The sequence below is a fragment of the Strix aluco genome, chromosome 2, assembly GCF_031877795.1.
Source record: "Strix aluco isolate bStrAlu1 chromosome 2, bStrAlu1.hap1, whole genome shotgun sequence".
NCBI classification, from domain to species: domain Eukaryota; kingdom Metazoa; phylum Chordata; class Aves; order Strigiformes; family Strigidae; genus Strix; species Strix aluco.
Genome location: NC_133932.1, coordinates 6990669 through 7011238, shown reverse-complemented (window position 1 = coordinate 7011238; position 20570 = coordinate 6990669). Strand labels below are relative to the sequence as shown.

The 20570-nt window shown below is 42.7% G+C and overlaps 1 protein-coding gene across 2 annotated transcripts in view; it reads left to right on the top strand.

Moving 5' to 3' along the window:
* The window catches only part of TBX15 (T-box transcription factor 15), a 97770-nt gene that overhangs the window by 69476 nt on the left and 7724 nt on the right, over nt 1–20570 (top strand). For both annotated transcript variants that reach the window (XM_074816799.1, XM_074816798.1), the window contains 4 exons: nt 545–716; nt 1070–1237; nt 4633–4697; nt 12258–12355. In XM_074816799.1, coding sequence (XP_074672900.1) covers nt 545–716; nt 1070–1237; nt 4633–4697; nt 12258–12355 — 503 coding nt within the window. The remainder of the gene's footprint in view (nt 1–544; nt 717–1069; nt 1238–4632; nt 4698–12257; nt 12356–20570) is intronic.

The window sequence follows — 20570 nt, the reverse complement described above, 5'->3', positions numbered from 1 at the left end:
AACACAAAAATTATTTTTTTCTGTAATCCCAACATCTGTAATACTATATGGAATTTCCTATTTTGCAACATTTCAAACCAGAAATTCTCTTTTATCAATTGTTTTAGTGGTATCCATTGGATTTTGTTCTTTCTGGGTGAAGACACGTGTTTTGTACAGTCTGGCATGGCAGCCAGTACAGACTTCCAGAAATTACAGGGCATTTATTAATGTTTTTGGAGAGGGCTTTGTTTACACATATTTCGTAGCCTCTTACTCTGGCTCAGAGAGGGTTAAGGAGTTGAGAAGGCACATGTGGCAGAGTTTTACAGGGAAAATAACTGCAAAGGTGGTTTTAATAAGGAATCAAGTCTGAACAAGTGGCTCAGGGGTAATCTGGCTTTCATTTAGAATGTAGGAGGTTGCAATAAAGCACATTCTCCACTGACTGCAAATGAGAGCTTGGGGTGCGTGCGGTAGGGTGGCAGGGGAGGGGGAGCCCTGGAAATGTTCCTCCAGTGAGTGAGTGGGAACTTCCCTTAGCCATCTACCCTTCCTCTTTCAGATATGTGTATCATAGCTCCAAGTGGATGGTGGCTGGCAATGCTGACTCCCCAGTGCCCCCAAGGGTTTACATCCACCCCGACTCGCTGGCTTCTGGAGACACCTGGATGAGGCAGGTGGTCAGTTTTGACAAGCTCAAGCTGACCAACAACGAGCTTGATGATCAAGGCCATGTAAGTTAGAAGCTAATCCTGGTGCTTGCTGCTCCAGCCTCGCTTCTCTCAGACTCAGAAGGGTGTTGCTGCTGCTTCGATGTCCTGCTGGGCATGCTCTCCAGATTTATGGGGCTTTTTTTCCCTACTTCGGTGCTTTTCCTCAAAATGTTGCCTGACCCTATAAAGCAATACAGAACCTTTCTCTCTGCACATAGCACAAACTTTGTTTCATACATGCTTGTAAGAAAAGGATATTTTTCTTCATATTAGACCTTACTCCATCCCTGCTTCCTTGTACATCTGGATGTAGTGTAGAATATTTGGAAAAAAATAAAATAATCCTTTTCCTTCTCCTTTTGTTTTCTCTTCAGATAATCTTACATTCAATGCACAAGTACCAGCCCCGTGTTCACGTCATCCGCAAAGATTTCAGCAGTGATCTTTCTCCTACAAAACCAGTTCCTTCAGGAGATGGGGTGAAAACCTTCAACTTCCCTGAGACTGTCTTCACCACAGTGACAGCCTACCAAAATCAACAGGTGAAGCTGCATGCCTTCGGTCTCCTTTTATGCTGGCTGTTCGTAAAAATATCAGTGTGTTCTTCATGTTTGAGACATTAACTTCTCTAAGAAATGTAGCTCAAGAAGAGTATACACTTTACAGGCTCACTGTTTTTTATTTTTCTGCACAAAAAGAAAATGCTTGTGATGGAGTAGTGTGTAGACACGAAGTATTTATCCAGAAAACCACCTTGCAGATAAGGTGTCTGTGGTTTCTCGTGTAAAGTAAGTAGGTAAGATCAACCATAAAGAAGAGGTGTTGTGTACTCATTTCCTTGCTGCCTCATGGTACATACTACAGTGTCCTGTCCCCACTGTAATTTTAAGGCAGTACAACTAGTCCAGATCTGTTATCTCACAGACAAAACACATAGTTGTGTTTTTTTTTTTTTTAACAGTGAAAGAAAGTTTTAGAGAAGCACAATTTTATCAGTTTGCTGACAAAAGAAGCCTTTGAAAATCATCAGCAGCAATCAATGTATTGCATCTGAACTGAAATTCTCATGCATGCTTCACGTTTGATTCAGACCTTGCACAGTTCCTAGTGAAGAGTGTTACTATTGACTCCAGATATCATAAGGAAAAGATGTTGCCACACCAGGATCCTATCTGTAGAGACCTTGACTACTGAGCTTTGTTACTGATCTGCCCTTTTTCTTAAACTAGACTTCATAGCACTAAGAAAGATAATCTCAGTGTTTGATTACAGAATTCCCTATCTATCTCTATTTTCCCCAAAGATATCTTTAAGAGGAAATTAATTGCTAGGAAAATGTGAACATTTGAGAATATAAGCATTTGAGACACCAGAAAAGAGATTTGGAAAGGTCCTGTTGTGGATCACACATGTTTGTTCCCCCTTTTTCTTTAGTGGCCAGTGAAAGATGGTGCCCTAGTCTTTAAAGAGGTGACCTGCTTCATCGTTTCTGCAGCCATGTTCGTTGCACACATTGAGAGCTCCTTATATTCATCTATTCTCTTTATAGTCTCCTTATGTATTGCTCATCTGCCTCAGGGATTCCCATTAACCTTCACACCACCTCTGTCACGCTTTGGGCTTAGTGTGTTCCTCTTCTCTTGTTCGTGTACACGTACTCCCTATTTTATTCTCAGGTGAGAGGTACTGTGCACATCACATTTCCCTTTCCTGCCATTCTCCTTCTTACTGGGGCGGGGGTTGTGATGGCATTAAAAGGTCTGTGGAAGGTAATTTTTTCCCAGCCACGTGAAACAGAATCTCAGTTAGCGAAGCTTTTTGCTGTATTAATAGTGTGTCTGCTTAGAGAGCACAAGGTACTGTTATAAACCCATCTTGGAATAAAAATAATCTGTTATCAAGCCTGTTAAGGAAATAGGTTATACAATTTTGTGCCATAAATTGCAGAGGAGTCTTGAATCAGAAATGGTGAAGTAAATATTTTTTCCATGACAACATCTGTGCTTCTGGAGAATGACTTCATGAACTCAGTGAATGTCATTATATTTAGTATTCTTGGACTGAGAGACAGACTCATGTCAGGTCAGTTCAGGGCAGATTGTAAGATTTAGCCAATACGTAACAATTGTGAATTGTAACAATTTAGTAAATTGTTACAGAGTTTTCATTGTGCAACATATAAGAGAGAGCACATATGCTTACAGTGCTCCCATGACTGCTTCTGGATACCCACTCCTAACTTTTTCTCTGACTGGTCCCCTTGAATTAAATTTGGATCCAAAATGGATCAACTTCCAGCAGAAAAAAATACTGCAACACAATGGTGGGTTTGCTGTCATTGCAGCATTTGAAATTTCCTGCCCCCCTCGCCCAAATGCATGTATGTACTTCAGAAACTTTTAACTATAGACCAGATATAGAAAGAGGATAGAGAAAGGAAAAGTAATGACAGGAAAGAAGCCTGTCATTCCTTCCTAATGACCAGACCTATAAGACATAATTATGCAGGTAAGGGGAGTGCTAAGGCAGGAATATCTGTCAGGCACTGGCTCTGTAAGGCCACCTCACTGTAAAGAAGCACTGAAATTTCTTCCTGTCACTCTGAATTCCAAACATTTGGGCATTTTGCACCTTCCCAAAATTGGGGGGTGGATTTTTATAATACAAGTAAAGAAGATTCTGATGGGTTGTAGAAACCTTTTCATTAGATATAAATTTAAATCCCCTCAATCTGCCTGCATGCCCTCCAGTGGTTGTAAAACTTTGCCTTACTGGGAGAAGAGTCTCTGGAAACAATTGTAAAATGTTAGCAAATCCACCACAGGGATTCCCTCTGCTGTAATTCCATCCTCCACAGAACATATCTGTCTCTGTACACACAAGTCCCAGGACAGCTGCAAAGTCAGGCTAGCGGAAATTAAGTTCACAAATTAAGCTTCTGCAAAAATAGGAGCTGCATTCCAGATCTGAGGTTAATATCTAGAGTAAAGGCTTGATCCTGACAGAAGCAAAACACCTGCAAATCCCCTTCAGATAAGTCTATATTAAACTAGTCCCTTTTGAGCTGTTTCAGCAAAACCACCTCAAATTTGATAGGATCTGGAGATCTCTCTCTCTTTTCACTCCAGAGACTCAGGGACAAGGTAAGGCTGGCAGAAGGAAGCTCTCGTGCTGCAGCAGGTTGGGGAATAGCCAGCAACAGGGAGTATGATACCACGGGCTGCAAGGTCAAAATCCCAGTATTATTTTCCATATTTACCAGCATGAAATTCACGTCTAAAAATAAAGCAGGAAGGAAGTTTCCCCAAAAGCACTAAAGTCTGGCTGTCATCTTCTTTGTTTAGAGGAGGGAAAAAAGAAAAAAATATGGTTTCCAGACCATTAAACCCTTGAAGGGCCACCCAGATGCTGACCAGAACAGCAGCACTTTGTGCATGGGACTGGGTGGCTAGCTGCCATCTTTGGAGACTGTAGCCTGTGCTTTGCTCGGCCTTTACTTCTTAGAATTGTTTAAAGGTCCATGAATGCATCCAGCTGCTTGATATCTAGAGCGTTGAGGTGGGGATAACTCAGATACCAGCCAAACCTGAGCGGTATGTCTGCTTCCTGAACCACATGGCCATTGATGAGTTATAGCTCCTGGGGTTTTGTACCTGGGTCCAAGGTGTGCTCCTCCTTTGGGAGCAGCTTCTCAGCACCAGTGTTGTGCCAGGTGTCCCGATGCTGCCAGATTTCTGCCTCTGGCACCATTCATTTGCTAAGCAGATAGTTTGTTTACAGCTAACAGAAGGGCAACTTTAATATAAGTCTGGGGAAATAAGTATGAAAGATCATTGTACAGGTGATTTGGGCAAGAGTTGTAATCATCAGTAATTTTCATTTGTTGAAAGAAAAAAAAATAGAGAGATCAACTAATTGTCTTTTTCTTCCTTTGTAGATCACCAGATTAAAAATTGACAGAAACCCCTTTGCTAAAGGTTTCAGAGATTCTGGGAGAAACAGGTAAGAGGAGCTTGTTTGTGTTTCCTCACTGATCTCACCTCTCCTTCCCCTGATAAGTGCACAGGGCATGCATCTAAGACTGAGGAAGGTGTTTTGTGATCCTGATTAATTTTTACAGAAGTTTGCTGTAGACTATTTCTTAGAGGAATTAGAAGGACTGTTTTAATTACCTGAACAGATCCAATGTATAATGATGGCTTCCTACTTTCCAGGTTAGCCAGCTAGACAGACCCCATTTCTTTTCAGAAGTCTCTTCCAGTGCTGGTCCTACCTCTGCCTGGGTCCTGCAGTCCCAAACCCTGACAGAAGGCATTAGATATTCTTAGACAACATATCTGTAAAGACAGCTTATTACTTTCCTGCTTGACAACATTTTTCTGTGACTGTATTTTTTTGCTGTTATATGTTTCATTTCCTGCTCGCTGCTACCTCAGTACCCCTTCTGTTACCAGTACTTTCAAGGCTGTTTTCTTCTGTATATATTTTGCTGTTGTTTTATTTCCTGCCGGATAATTTATTTATGCTCATTTCTATTATTTTCATGTTCCTCTGAGCTTTTCCATTTGTTGTTGAGATTAAAACATTCTTTAGGATCTCTGGTAAGTTACTAGTAAACTGTGTATTACTGATATGGTGCCACGATATCCAAAAAATTAGGTAAATGGACTTGTAAAGATACTGTAGAATTCTTTTTTTTTTTTGTTATTAAAATGAAGAACAGAGAGAAAAATAGAAAATTTCAGATTGTAAACCAGACTAATATGTCATAGACTAACATTCTGCAAAATAATGAAAGTTGTAGGTGAGGGGACCTAGACACTTTTCCTTGTTCTTGTAGAGCTGGCTGAAGGGCATTTTAAAATTTTAATTTTCACAGGAAATTCCAAAACTTGGAGCACAAATGCTTGCTTTACATTAGAAGAAAACTGAGTTTCTAATATGCTTGCAGGATAAAAGTGCAAAAATATTCTAGTTTCAAACAATTTCAGCTTTTCTCCAGTGATGTCAAATTATTTCACTTTGACCGTGTCACTTAATTTTGTCAGGACTTTTATGAGAAGATCAAGTAGAGTACCTCAAGCATTATTTAAAATACATTGTATTGTAACAACACAATAGTAAAACAGGAACTTTTAATCAAAAAAACTTTTGTATTAGTAAAAGACATTACAGAATTGTCAAAGAAGAATAAGAAAGTCCAAACAAAAAGTTTCAACTTTTTCTGCCACTCATGAACCCAGCAGTGTGTGCAGTAGATCTAAATATTTCAGATCTACATGACGTAGGTATCCTTTAAATCAGTGTGACAAAGGCTTTAAACATTAAATTCATTATAGAATTAGACATATATGACTACGTTACAAGAACCCTAGGGTTGTAAAGCAAGGCTCTGAATGTGCAGACCAGAGTGAAAGTCATGTGCGTAGCCGTCATTTGCTGTCCCCACGGGCACTGTAATTCAGTTTCTACTTGCATGCTCCTCTTGTGTGTGTTCGCCAGGACTGCTCCCTCACTCATGGTTTGGTATGGGAAGCGTTCAGTGAATGGGCAACTGCCCCATGTTTCCCATCACCTGTGCAAATGCTACGCTCTCCATGATCACCAGGAAGACATCTTACTGACCTAGCAACTTCCTAGCTCAGCTCCCCTGTTTTCATCTTGCTGGAGCTATACAAAAAGATGTTACTGCCCTTATTTAATCCCTGCCATGAACATTAGGTCTGATACTTGAGGCATATGTGATTTTTACTCTGATTTCCTCTCCTGAGTGGGAGAAGTAGTATGTGCTCTGGGTACAAGGTCTTCCCTGTGTGCAGAGATACAGCTGCACTGGAGGCTGGGCTTAGAAGAGGGATTGATGCAGTTCCAGGTACATGGTGGGCTAGATTAACATGGAAGGCATTAATAAGGTCCTAGCCCAGTGAATTTGGACAGTTTCCTGAAAAGGTTGGGAATTACTGATCTTTGTAGCTCATTGATTTAAGAAAGGGCAGGAAATTGCTACACGACTGCAGCTGTGGGGAGGGCTCAGTAAGGCTCTCTGCTGATGTAAAGAGGAATTAAAATCTTTAAGGTATTACACATCAAAGAGAGCAGCCTGAGGCTTTAGGAAGAAAAAACAGGCAAAGGTATTTGCAAGCACATATAGCAGTCAGGCGCCTGCCTCACAAGCAGTGGTCTGGCTAAGGTTGCACTGCTGTTGTCAACTGGTGGAGGACACTAACACTCAGTTGCTCCCCTTAAAGAGGACATGGACATAGATGTGCACATAAGAGGGAGAAAAGCATTAAGGTCCAAGCTGCATGTGGAAAGGACTCTCCAAACTGTGCTGGTTGGCTCCTCTTCCCCTCATGACTTTCTAATCTCATCAGGATCACTGGTCAACTGGAGTGATGACGGTGATGCTCTGTAACTTCCCACATCCCCACAACAACTTTGGTCAGCTATGGTGCATCAGGCTGGAGAACGTCCCACTGAAAGTGTAGGCCTCCTTTGAAAAAGAAACAGGGTAATTTGAAAAAGAAGCCATTTGTGAAGAAGGCAAGTGTAGAATATGTCTAAGAGGTTTTCTGTATAAGGTCTTAAAAGAAAAAAAACCAGTGTGGCAGCAACAGGGGCGACAGAATGTCTGAAGTTGTGCCAGGGCATGGTATCCCAGCAACATCGGGATACCGAATTAGCGCCATGGTTAGAGTTTGCCGGCAAATGATGGAAGAAAAAAACAAACACTGGAAAAAACAGAGCATGGTGGGAGAAGTGAAACTCTTAGGCCACCTCTTCCCTAGGACATTTCCTTTCTCCTTTCTGAGACTTTTCCATGAAAAGAGATGGATGTTTTTCCTTCACTTATTTCTTATTCTGATAACACTGTTGCCTGCTGCAGAAATTATGGAGTTGACTGTTGTTTTTAAAATTAGTTTCCATTTTAAACCTTTCACTTCTGTGAACTCACAGCCTTCCCGTATGTTTCCTTATGACTGTGGTTTCCCTTCACTAGTACAAGAGACTGCTAAAATCCTGCTGCCCTGGGGACAATCCCATCATGATGTAACTGCCAGTATCCACCCTGGGGAGAGATTTTTTTCATGGATCTCTTCTGGGATCTCCTTCAGTTTTTTCGCATGGTTGTCTCCCTTCACAGCTGACTGCCTCAGTCCTTGTGCTGGGAGAAGGAGCAGTGAGATATTTCAGAGGAAAGGATGCGAACACCTCAGCAGCTGGACATTGTTTTGCAGTCTTTGAGCACTCAAACCATATTAACTAATGGTGTTCAGCAATCTAGCCATTAGTCTTGATGGATTAGGGAGCTAGCCTGTGTTAGAAGGCCAAGTCTTAGTTCTCACTTACTAGAGATTCCCTCTACATGATTTTTGTTCCCTCTTTGGTTTATCTGCAAAAGCACGTGAAGCATCTGTAAAAGTGAAACAAGAGAACCAGTACTGGTGGTGAAAGAATACCTATGTAACGTACGTACGGGGCAGGTATCACCTGGTTGCTTTCCTGAACTTCAAGAGATTGAGAACCAGAGATTTTGACATATGGAGCTCAGCTACCCAAATGTTTGGGTAGCGAGGGTGCATGTTTAATGCCACAGAACCTATTTTTGGAGACTGAGTAAAGTTCATTTGACAGTGGGATGCTTGCGGGAGCTCCTTATCCAGGAGGAAGCCAGAATGGACAACAGTCAGGAAACTCAGCAGGGTGATGGAAGAAAAAAAACCCAAGCTGAAGGCAAGCAACAGCGCTTTCCTTTCAGATGTGGGCAGCTGAGGTGAATAAAAGTTGTTTGCGTTGGAAATGCTCTTTGAGCTTTTGTCTAGGGTAGGAGAGCCAGGAGGGTGCTTGAAGCCAATAGTTTGGCTTCCCCAGTGAAAAATGAAACAATGACCTGAATCCTGTATGCAGCGGGAATGTCAAGGTCGGCCATATGGGATGGATTATGGAGGTGCACAGATAGATAGTCCATCTTTTTTCATTTTTCAGACAATGGAACTGTTTCATTTATTGCCTATTATTAAAACTTTATAGCACTAAAAATAAAAGAATGAATGAAAAAGAGAGAGCGAATTTTGGATACCTTTTAAAGGACTGACCTTATTAAAATAAAGCTGGCAGTGAGTCCTCTTCTGATACTTTTTTTACTTCCTTCATAAAGATGGTGTGAGAGGGGAGGGTTTATGGCCTGATAGACATTTTGAAGTCAATCTTTCAGTGCAGTTCTTTGGAAGAGAAAGTGGATGCCACATGGATAATGTTCAACACACTTGGTACCATCAGCCCTCACCAAAGTCCAAAAGAAGTTGCTGAGATTTCAGAAATGCTGAAAACAATTTTTTTTGGGTTTTTTTTGTCAACATTTATTGCTGTCCCAAAACATCTCTTCGTTGTCCAGGTGGAGTTTGTTTTCCCTGTTATGGGCTGAAACACACACAGAATAGCACTCCAGTATTTTTGCTGACTAAGAGAGCACTACCTTTCTGTCCTGTCGTGGAGGCCTGTGATGTGGCTCTGGATATCTTGGTACCACACCAATGGATAAACTTCTATGGGAGAGAGGGCTGTTAGAGTTGACAGTGATAGAGTTTCTTGATTCCCACCTCCTTACCTCAACATTTTCTTTCAAAAATAGGAATACATCACAGACAGAAGAAAAAAATATATTGAAAGGCTGGGGATAGAGTTGTAAAATCAGTTACTCAAAGGTGGTGTGACTTCTTGCCAAAGCTGTTTTTTGCAAAGCTGCACATTCTTTTTCTGCAAGACTCCAGACATGGGGTGGTAGGTGCCTAGCAGGTTAGCACGTGAGGCTGCTGCCTCATGAATCATGAATTCATAGAAGGATGTGGAAGTTCAGTAAGCATGTGTTCTGCTTAGATACTATTTCAAAAATATTTGTTCTGGACAAAGAAAAAAAAACCAAAAAAACCCAACAGGAAAAAAAGATGATATAGTATATAGGGACCTAAATTTGTGCATAGGAGAGCTGGACATAACTTTGAGATCTGTCACACACATACTTAGAGAGGGTGTTTTATAATGCATGTTCAACATGTGTATACCTCTGGGGGAGTAAAGGACTCTCATTTGGGGCAGGAAGAGGAAAGAGGCTGTGAAATTTGGCATCTATTCTTCAGGTACCTGTGGCTGCAGTGTTGCCCGCAGCATTACAGGGGAGTCTGTGAATTTGGTGAAGCCATGGTGTTGCTGCCAGCAGTTGCAGTGTGGAAAGGGAAGGGTGATAGGAGCCATGTCCATAGCAAAGGGGCTGTTGTAGACCTTCTCCCCTGGAGTGGGAGGAGGTAAGACCCTGGTGGCATCCCTCCTATCCCTGGCATACAGGGCAGGAATACAGAGCAGCTTGCTTATTTACCATTTATATGCCTATTGCCCATTTACCATCACCTATTTATATAGCGCTGCTATTTACCCTCTATCAGCTCACAGGCACAGTGGAGTCCAACCCTTCAAAGCAGTATAATATTCCTTTTTTTAATCTTTTATTTCTTCTTTTTATTATCTCCTGACTATTCTCTTTTTTCCTTTCCTTTTAGAAGTACAAATTATACTGTACTCGCGAGAACTGTATTGATACAGGGGAAAGTGGTAGTGTGGGAGCTAGAAACTTTGAACTGTGAGTCAAACTGAGATGAGAGTGATGCAGGCTCCAGGAAGAGGCAGGGGTAATAGCTTTAACTTCCCTTTACTGTTTCCCTGAGCCACCTCCCATTAGGGGTTGGATTTTACTGGAAGGGAGACATAAGAGGAGACTAGAAGTCAGATGCTGGTGTAAAGTGGGGTTATGTGCACAGGGATCTGATGACTGAGCCATACTGTGTGAATACTGGTTTTAGTGAGCTAGCCTCCCTACTTCCCTGCACAATCCTTGTGGCAGACGCAGAGCAGCTGGATTAACACAGATGGAACTTCCAGTCTGTATTTCTGGATGTGTTACTTGGTTTTAATCATCAAGGCAGGTCCTACCAACAGCAAGTCTTCTTGCATTGCAACTTGCTCAGGGCATTTTATGCCCCCTGGATATAAAGTACCAGAATGCCCTCCCTTGGTGTTTGGGCTGGGGATTTTTTCATGAGAATGCAAAAAGGTACTGTTCTCTTCCCGACTGTGTGTGTCGAGAAGCAGATGGAGTCTGAACATGCGTGGCTTTCTCACACAGGGAGTGGAGGAAATCCTGGGGGTGGTACCAGTAGTCGAAGAGCTGATTCTGCACACAGAGCCCAGCTTAGCAGATGGGTTCGCATTCTGCGCTGCCTTGTCTCTGAGCTTCATGAGCTGGCAGAGGCCACTGTATTAACCAAATAGTTTTGTTGTAATGTGCTCAGCACTAGTGTGAGACTGCTATGCAGAGATGTCTTCTGTTTCTACTTCTAACAGCTTAGCAGCTAATAAACACCATGCAACAACCTCTCTTCTAAACCTCCTCTTAAAATACAGAGTTTGGTTTGCCAACTCCAATGTATTTAAAGCATCTGAGCTTCCGGGGAGACTTTGGAAAGTTAACTGAGTGAGTGGAGGCACGTGCAGAAAGACATTTTCAGAAGCAAAAGGCAGCTCCAGTATCAGCTCAACATCTGATGAGAGGCTCTGGGGATGTTAGAGCCTTTTGCGTTGAAAGGGGATATGTTCTCACATTTGACGAAGCATCTCTAGTCAAGTTCGGTCAGTGTGAGGTCTATAACCTACTGCTGGAAAAGAGGCAGGGGAAGGCAAGAAATGGGGAACAGAGCAATGTGCAGCTTCCACAGAGGAGAGCCTTTCCTGGGAAGAAACTCCAGGGGGTTGTCTCATGAAGAACATGGGGGTCTTTCCCTGATAATACACCTATGTCCTCTCTGAGCCTATGGAGTTAGAGACTTTCAGAAGAGCTAGCATTCTGTGGTGAAAATAAGAACAAATATGAGACCCCAGCCTTTTGAAAGGAAAAGTTCTCACTTGATTTTTGGCTTTTTCTCTTTGATACTGTCTTTGAAATGAGTTAGGTCCCCAAAGCAGAGACGCCACAGATCCTTCATAAAAAACTTCTTATGTATTTTTAGTTGAAGTCCAAAAACCAAGGAGATTCCCTTTTGGACAGCTTCCCGTAGCACTTCAAAGCAGTGTCCAGAACTAGGAGGTGGCAGGGAAACCAAATCACAAGATCTCTCTGACTCTGAAGGCTGAATCGCAGACCTTCCTCATTTGCATCACAGCTTGCATCCACAAAGTGTGGAAGCCTGCTCTATGATAAAGCATGCCTTGAGGAGCTGACGGTCATGTGTCCCCTGCAAAGCAGAGAGAAAATTGGGGTTCCTTGTTAAAAAAAGAAAAAGGTGCTGGAAGACTGTTAGGAGCTCATGAAATCCTGGGCTGGGGAAATTTTTTTTACTCTAGTGGCTAACACCTGTGCGGGAAGGCTCGCTTGAGGAATTCACAGATGCCAAGGTGACCTTTCAGAGGCCGCTGGCAGCCTGTCAAGCAAGGTCAGAGTCCTCTTCCCCCGGCACTGATACCCTTGCCAGCTGACTGACATTCTTCTTTCCTTGTTTTATTTTCATTGCACAGGACGGGGCTGGAGGCCATTATGGAGACCTACGCCTTCTGGAGGCCCCCCGTGCGCACTCTCACCTTCGAAGATTTCACTACCATGCAGAAGCAGCAAGGTGAGCAGACAAAGAGCATGCAAAGAGCTGCAGAATAAGCAGGAGAAGAGGGTGTAAGAGCAGCAATGTGCTCTGCTGTGCATCCAGTGGCTGGGATGGGGATATCACACACCTTGTTGAGCTCCTGACTGCTGTGAAAGGACACAGAGCAGAGAGGATGGATGGAAATGGTGGACAGGCCGTGCCTTATGAGGTGCAATGGAGCTGCTTCATCTCCCTGGTGTTCCCAGTGCTAGAGCTAGAGTCCTAAGAGCTGGAAGGAGGAGCAGGAAGGAGCGCAGGGTTAGGTGAACCAGCCCAAGTACCTGGCATGAGTTAAGCATGAAGAATGCACAGAGAAACTGAGGAAATGCTCCAGCATGTCAGACACTGTGTTCTGCATTTACAGTTAACATTTACCATTTGTGTGGAAACACAAGGGGAAGGGGTGTATGCCCTCTGGAAGCTTTAGGAGACCAGAAATGGGTCTTCGCCCAGGATCACGCTGTCTTGCTTTAAAAACCTGTTGGCCTTGCTGGAAAGACTTTCTGTTAGTATGAGTTTGGGAGGAATTATTGGGTAGGCCAAGTGTTTTCCGCTTATTCATGCCGTGTCTTTTCATAGCTTCTGCCCTTTACATCTTTCATTTGTTAAGTAGGGCTTTCATCTCTAGTTTCAGGATGTGTTACTTTTTTTTTTTTTTTTTTTTTTTTTTTTAGGAGTAGGGCTTCCCCATTCACTTCATTGCAGTTATTTCTAGTTAAAAACACAGTGATCACTGGGAATAGAGGTATTAAGGCAATCTGGTACTTTTTTTATTCCAATATACAAGCAAGAAAAGAAACAATCCAAAACTGTGTTCAAATGTGACACAAATGTTAAGCAATCAAAACCAAATGCATGCCCTGTGTAGCAGCTTCTCCAGCCTGTCACACTTGAGCTTGACATCACCCCAAAACTTCCCTCTGGACCTTGAATCCATCTGGGGATGGCGTGGTCTCCTCTAGAGGGAGGGGAGCAGCAGTGGCTGCCGGGGCTACCCATCACCAGGGCAGAATCAGAAGGGGATCCAGAGCAGGAATCTCTTCTGGCCATCCATCCCTCACCCCAGTTCCCCAAGCAACATGCCAGAACCCAGCTCACCCACTAAATCATTTTTCTGAAGTCACAGCACCAGAGGACAGACCACACTCCTGTCAGCTGTGTGAGACTCCCTATGCCTGGTCTTTCCACAACCACCCAACCCTTCTTAAACAGCACAGCATGGGGCAGGCAAGGTTTTGCACAAGCTCAGGGGCTTTTGTCGAGGAGCACTTGTGGTGGGGCGTGCGGTCAGAGATGGGTTAAAGCAGGGATTCAGAAATGTTTTCATCACCCACCTAAATAGAAACATAACTGCCTCTCCTCCTGGTCACGGTTGCTGAAGCAGCCTCTGTCCTCTGCCTCACCCCCTATTCGGGCTCACACACCTCCCCTCCCCTCCCATTGGTTATCAGATAACATCCTAGTGGCAAGTCCAGCTAGTGCTTACGTGGTAAGGTAATATTAGGAAAGGAAAATATTTAATGTATTTTTAGCTTGTTTTAATATAGTTTGGCAGCTGAAAAATCAGGAAGCAAGCCAGAACCCTATAACCAGCCAGCTCTGTGCAGACCACCACGGCCACACCACAGACCACTAGCTTTAGGGCAGCCCTTAACTAAAGTTGTGTCCACAGGTCAGTCTCAAAAGTTAATAACTCACTATAAAACAGTGCTCTCGAACTCTGTATTTAGCCATGCGAAATGACCTCAAGATAATGAATCAGAAATATTCCCTTCATCATAGTGCTCACCTCTCCAGTGGCTGCTGTAACGAGCTGACCCCTGGTTTCAGTGATAGGTGCAAAGCCAAGATACAGACACTTTTAAAAGCTCTTTTAATTTCTGGCTGCCAAGACAACCCCCAAGGGCCAGCACAAATACACTGGTCTGGAGGCTTGGAATTGCTGGCAGAAAGAGCAAGAAATGCTGAGGTGGCTTTAAGCCACATGTGATTCTTCCCTCCAAAGCTAAGATGACCAGGACGGATGGTGTCCATACCTCTTCATCCCCTTGCTTTCTAGCACATGAACTGTGTGACAGGTGAGTAAATCACTGGTGTTTAACAGCTGACTTCAGCATAAGCTATTGCACCTCAGATCCTCTGAGACTTAGCCAGTTTTTCAACGTAAGGGACTTGCCCGGGACTCTAGTCCTCTCTCCCACCTGAAGCATCAGTGCTCTGAGCTGCGTGCTGTTACCTTGTACCCTTGCATATTTATGAATTAGAAGTCTTCAGGGTATTATTTTAATAAACAGACACTTTAGTTCTAGATCACACTGTTGTCTCCAAAGCTGGGTGAATATGTGGCATTTTCAAATAAACACTCAAGGGATTGCAAGCCTCTATTTTATCCCTTGAATTGTTGGTTTCTCACAGGCTGCATCTAGTTTAGGGTGACATTCTTTGGGATTGACACCAAAATGGATATTTTTAGTTATGGCTATGGATGAGAAGCAGATCAGCTCCTGGGAGGCTGAACAGGAAGGCACCAGGAAGGTGCTGACTCTGGGAAACTGCTCTGGGGCTACAGGAGACTTTTAAGATGTGTGAACTATTCTTCCTCAATTCTTATCTCTGCTGTGGCTCTACATGAAGCCTAGATGTATCCACTGCAACTTAAGAGGAGGGCACACTTATTGCTGAGATGAGATGATGAGATGAGATGAGATGAGATGAGATGAGATGAGATGAGATGAGATGAGAGTGGCAAAAATGGCCACATGACTAGGAAGAAACATCACTGATGAGGAATGAGTTATGGTTATTCAGCTGGGAGGGGAGGGAGGACTTCATAGTACTGAAATAAGATGCTGTCTGTGAGGGATAGGAAAAAAGCAATAGGCTCCAGTTATATGAAATCTAGAGAAGTGATGGAGCAGATCCCCTGTAGGAACAGTGGAATTCAGCCCTGATTTTTCCTACCGTGGTAGGAAAAACGATGCTTTCTGGGGCAGAAGCTTGGGATTTCAGCAGCCTAAATATGGTACCTTTGCTGCTTTCAGTTAGATTTTTCTGTGCTATGGACTGCTATGGATTCTTAGCTTTTCTTTTGTCACTTGGTAATATTTTCATGAAATAAAAGTTATCTGCTTTTTCCAAAACAGTTTTGTCAAACAAATCCAACTGAATTATTTTGTTAGGTTAGAGATTTGACTGATAGAAATAACTGTATAGGTGTGATGGATTTTTGGAGAGCATTTAACTTATTGCCACATGTGCCAGCTTGGAAAAATTAGCATTAGTGTGTATTAAGAAATGAGTAGCTGACTGATCTCAAAGCTGATGTGATAACCGTGAATACACCATCCAGTGAGGACAGTCCCAGTGTTGCTCTGCAAGAGACTGGTTTCAATATTAAGTTGTCCAGAATGAAATGAAACAGTGCAGTTGCTAAAAGGTACAAATCTCATAAAGACTGCAACGTGGTCAGAAATGATGGGGACAAAGGTATGAAGAGCAATGGGGGTTGCTTGGTAACCTGCATGCATTCAAGCAAAGCGTGGCTTTTAGTTCAGGTGGATACAGTATTCTGTGTCTAGAAACAAAATTTAGGACATACATACCCACTCAGTGTGCTGGAAAGTGTTGGCACTGACAAGAATTTGGAGGTCTTGGTGGATAAGCCACAGGCAAGAGACAGTGTATGTAATACTGTGATAAAAAGGGACATGCAGTCTTTGGTGTAGAAAAAAAATAGTGGTAAGCAGTGGGAAGACAATTTCCTAACTGCAAACTGACATTACAATATGGTCTTCTACTGTATGTATTTTTAAAGGGAGGAGAGAGATTGAAGAGAATTCAGGGGAAAAAAAGTAGAATGATTTGTTGAATGGAGAAGGTGCCTGAGAACGAATACTCAGTTTGCATAGTTAATCAAAAAGAAGATCCAGTAATGAATCTTTACGGCTTATTCTACCTTGCAGAGAGAAGAATACATGGTAGTTTTGTGTCACCCATCCTCAATAGATTCTTGTGACTCCAATTTCCATGTTTTTATGACACAACTGTGTGGAACATGCTTCATTCAAGTGGTTCATTCTGATTCATTCTGATTTTCCTACTCTAACTGAATGTTCATCCCTTTCCGTGGGATGTTAAGAGAGAAGAACAGAAGTTCCCCCTCATCCACGTCCTTCATATATTTAATTGTTTTGCAGGTTTTTATGTCCCTCTTCTGTGCTTCTCACAGTGAATAGCACCAGTCATTTAATTTCTTTTCAAGTGGGAAGTTTTCCAGGTCCTTAATTGTTTCTTTGAAAACACGTCTGCACAGAGTATTCCAGATGTGTCCACATGATACAATTATCTAAAGGTATTAGAATTTTTTCCACATTATTCTTTCTGCCATTCAACATACATCCTAGTGCTTTGCTTATTTGTTTGGCCCAAGCTGTGTTGAGCAAGGGCCACAGTGACACACCGAATCAAGACTTGGCGTGCTGGTTGCAGCTGTTTCATACAGGGATTAAATAACTTTCTAATCTACAGAACGATAGGATTCAGCTGCCACACAAACTGAAGAGCCTGATATTATGACCGGTCACACAGATGCCTGGTGTGGTTGACTCTAGAAGTCCACAAGATTTATTTGCACATGTTGCCATTGAAGTAAAGCGCATCAGTAAGTCTCTGCAGGTCTGTGACCTGAGTCGTCACCATATTGTCCTACCAAGGAGAAGAACGTGCTGTTTCTGTCAGTAAAACCCTCTGGCCTGAGAACAAAACCTCTGTTTTGGAGCACGCAATCCGAAAATCATCACAGCTTTACAAGGGCAAGCGCCATGTTTGACACAATCACGGCAGATCTGCAGCCAACTTGGAAAAAAAAGTCCCCTCTGAACAAAACCTTTGCAAGAAGTGCTTAGAAAACAGCAGTCCAGGAGAGGCTGACCTTCTGGAGAATGATGTCACCCGCTCTGCAGTCTACTTATTACTAGGGAAAAAGGGGGCTTGGGATTATTGAATGCACATGGCAATGAGATGTAGGGAAAGCCAAGAATCTATTAAAGTCTTTAATTGGAATATATTTTCAAAATTTAGATTGAACCTCATCCAGATTCTCATTATTAAAAATATGTGGCTCAGTTTCTTGATTTTAACAGGGAACATAAAAAAAAAAAAAAAAAAAAAAAAAGAAGAGAGTGGGGAAAAAGAAAATAAGAGTTCCAGTAACTCTGGATTGTGTCGCTTTCCAAGAGTAAAAAGAGTCATTGCTGGCTCCTATGTGATATACAGTTTCCCACAGGATATTGTGATGAGCAGAGCACTACCAGTGACTGTAAATTTTGCCAGGACATAGAGACTAGAAAGGCACTGTGACAATGCTAGAACAGTGATCATTATCTGATCCTTCCTACAAAAGCTGCTGACTTATGCAAGAAGTAAAATTGAAGGTACCCTGGCAGCTGGCAAAACCAATTGCCTTCTAAGCAGAATTTCAGGACCAGTATGAGAGTCACCCAATGTGGTATTATCAGCAGGTTTGCAGCACATAAAATTTTACTTCACCATTAAAATTACTGTTTTGATACATGCATACCAAATCCACAAGAGTCAAGCATCTTAGCTTTGACTGGTGAGTTCTCAAGGCAGCTTTCTTTTAAAATGGGGTATCTTTTATTGAATAAGTGCTTTTGCTGAGGACTCTACCAATTGCTTTCAGTAGATTCAACCTGTTCTTCATCAACTTGAGCATCTGCATTGATCTTGGATTTGGAGACCTGAGGTAGAGATTCTGCAAAACTTTTAATGGTTGTTGAGATTAACATCAACAGCTTGAAATTTGTCTGGAAGGGTACTGGAGGCAAAGAGGAGTGTGCTCCTCACCAGTCAGACTATCTCTAGTACCAGTAAGTATCTCTGGTAGCAGCAAGTATGCTGCTCTCTCTAGAGCAGCATGTGTGTACAAACTGGTGATTGAGTATGGCTCCTAGTGTCTTCCTCTGAGAGGGAACATCACAACCCTGCAGTCTTACATCAACAAGAATATGCACAAAAGGCTCCCTCTTCTGTGTGGAAGAGGTTCAATCTTCTCATTTACTGCTGGAAAGGAACAATGTTTTCTTGTAGTAGCGATGGTTCCAGACAGACCCTAAGGCTGCATGATGTATCAGCAGATGGGAGCCAGATACCCTGAGCTGAGGTGTTGCTGCTTTTCCATCTTCCCTGTCTGTAAACATTACCCTTTTTGGGCAGGCATCACCTCTGTCTTGCCAAAGTTTGTCTGTACTGCTTGTTACTCATTTCTTCTTTGGTATAATACTCTTCTCCTTGCTGGGGTTGGTGCTGAGAGAGCTGCCCTGATTGCACCCATCTGACAACAATATCGTGAATGCACAAATGTGTATTGGTGTCGAGTGGAGGGAAGACTGAGATCTCTAGAACTTCATCTGAAGGCATCAGAGGCATCTTGAGACAGAAAGAAGCAAATAACTGTTAAGATCCTTTTGGCTTTATCTGAGATCCTGGAACCCTAAAATAGCATCTGCTAGAAGAGCGGAGCTGCTGGTGTCAAAGAAGGCTGAACAACCTACAAATACATCTGCTTGGCCACTTGCCTCCCAACGGCAGCCATCGGTTCTCTCAGCAATGCCACCAGGATAATCTGGATGCTGCTTCCCTTTTGAAATCAATTGTGAACGGTCTAGGCTATTGGCAGAGGTCAGATATCTGGGTTTGGTCTCAGTTATCTTCTTGATTCTTTTGACCTTGAAGAGGAGATTGGAAACAGCAGTTGTTGCCAGAGTTATTGGGATCAAGCGCTGATTTCTGCTGCATACTTCAAATGGCTCATAGATTGCCTCATTTAAACGAAGCAACAGGGAACAAACCGTTCCAGCTTCTTGGTTGAGCTGCAGACAGTTTTTCTTTAGGGAAGGGGCGTTTCTGGTGCTTCAAGGTCTCATCTTTCACAGTGAAAAGCTAAAATACCCTCCCAGATGTGACATAAGGGGCTGAGAGTCAAAGTCTGTGCCACTCCCTGACGACCTGAAAGGAGCCTGAAGCACTCTTGCTACTCCAGGGAAGTGTTTACCCCAAAGTCTAGTTACTGAAGCCTAAATCTCTGTTATCTCATGGGTGGTGATCATATTTCACATGAATGACTGGAGGGGAGCAATGATACGTTGAAGAGTCGCACAATTTGCTCAGAGCTGCACATTATTTTGTTACGAATACAAAGTGGCATGTGCTTTGAGCTTGCCACAATACTGTGACATTTTTCCTCAGTTTAGAAAGTTTGAACTACAGTGTCTCTGGGGTTTTATAGTTGTTTATCATATTTTTAATTGTTTAATGTGCTGGAGCTTCCAGGGCCTGTGTTGGCCCAGAACAGACTACATCAAGATTGGCAGTAGAGGTTTACAATTCAGTTTACTTCTGTCACCACCAAAGAAATCACTCCAATTTCAGTTAATCTCAGCTGCAAAGTTGCAGCAGCTTCTGTTGTGACCTCCTGAAGGATTTGTGCCACAGGGAGTCCTTTCCTGCAATCCTGCTTCCATTCAGTGTCATCTCCTGGGATAGCTTTTGGTACATGACCCCCTGTCAATGTCTGTGCCCAGATGATGGTTGTAAGTGTGAGGGACAGTGCATAATTATCACTGATGAGCAATCTTCTCTGCTAAAGTGAGGGGTTCATCATCCTCCAAACCTGAGATGATTTGATCTGTCTGTACTTGAAGAAGGGAAACAGGAGACATTTCTCTAGGAGCTGACATACAGCTCATGAAAGTGTGTACACTGCGTTACAAGTGTCTGCGCAAAAGACAGAAAATCACATCCAAGAGGCCTTTTCCTGAGACAGCATGGAGCTGGCCCAAGGATACCATGTGTTTATATGAAGATCAGAAACTCTTGTATTAAAGACAGTCTGGGGGGACTGGGAAAGGGTTGTTGTCTCTTACTTTTGGGTAAGATCTCTTGGTACTCTGGATATAGATAGGAACGGAAATCAGACATCCTGAATTGTACTTTTTGCCCACATTGGAAAAAAGGGTTGTTTTTTACCATTAGATCTTGAAAATATTTTATCTTCGAGGATGACTAAGGCAAGTTTCTCTAACTTTCTGACTGCTCAGTTTGTGTTACTAAAGCTAAAGGGAAGTAAAGTGTTATTCTGAGTTGTTCTAGATTTACCATTAATTCCAGTGAT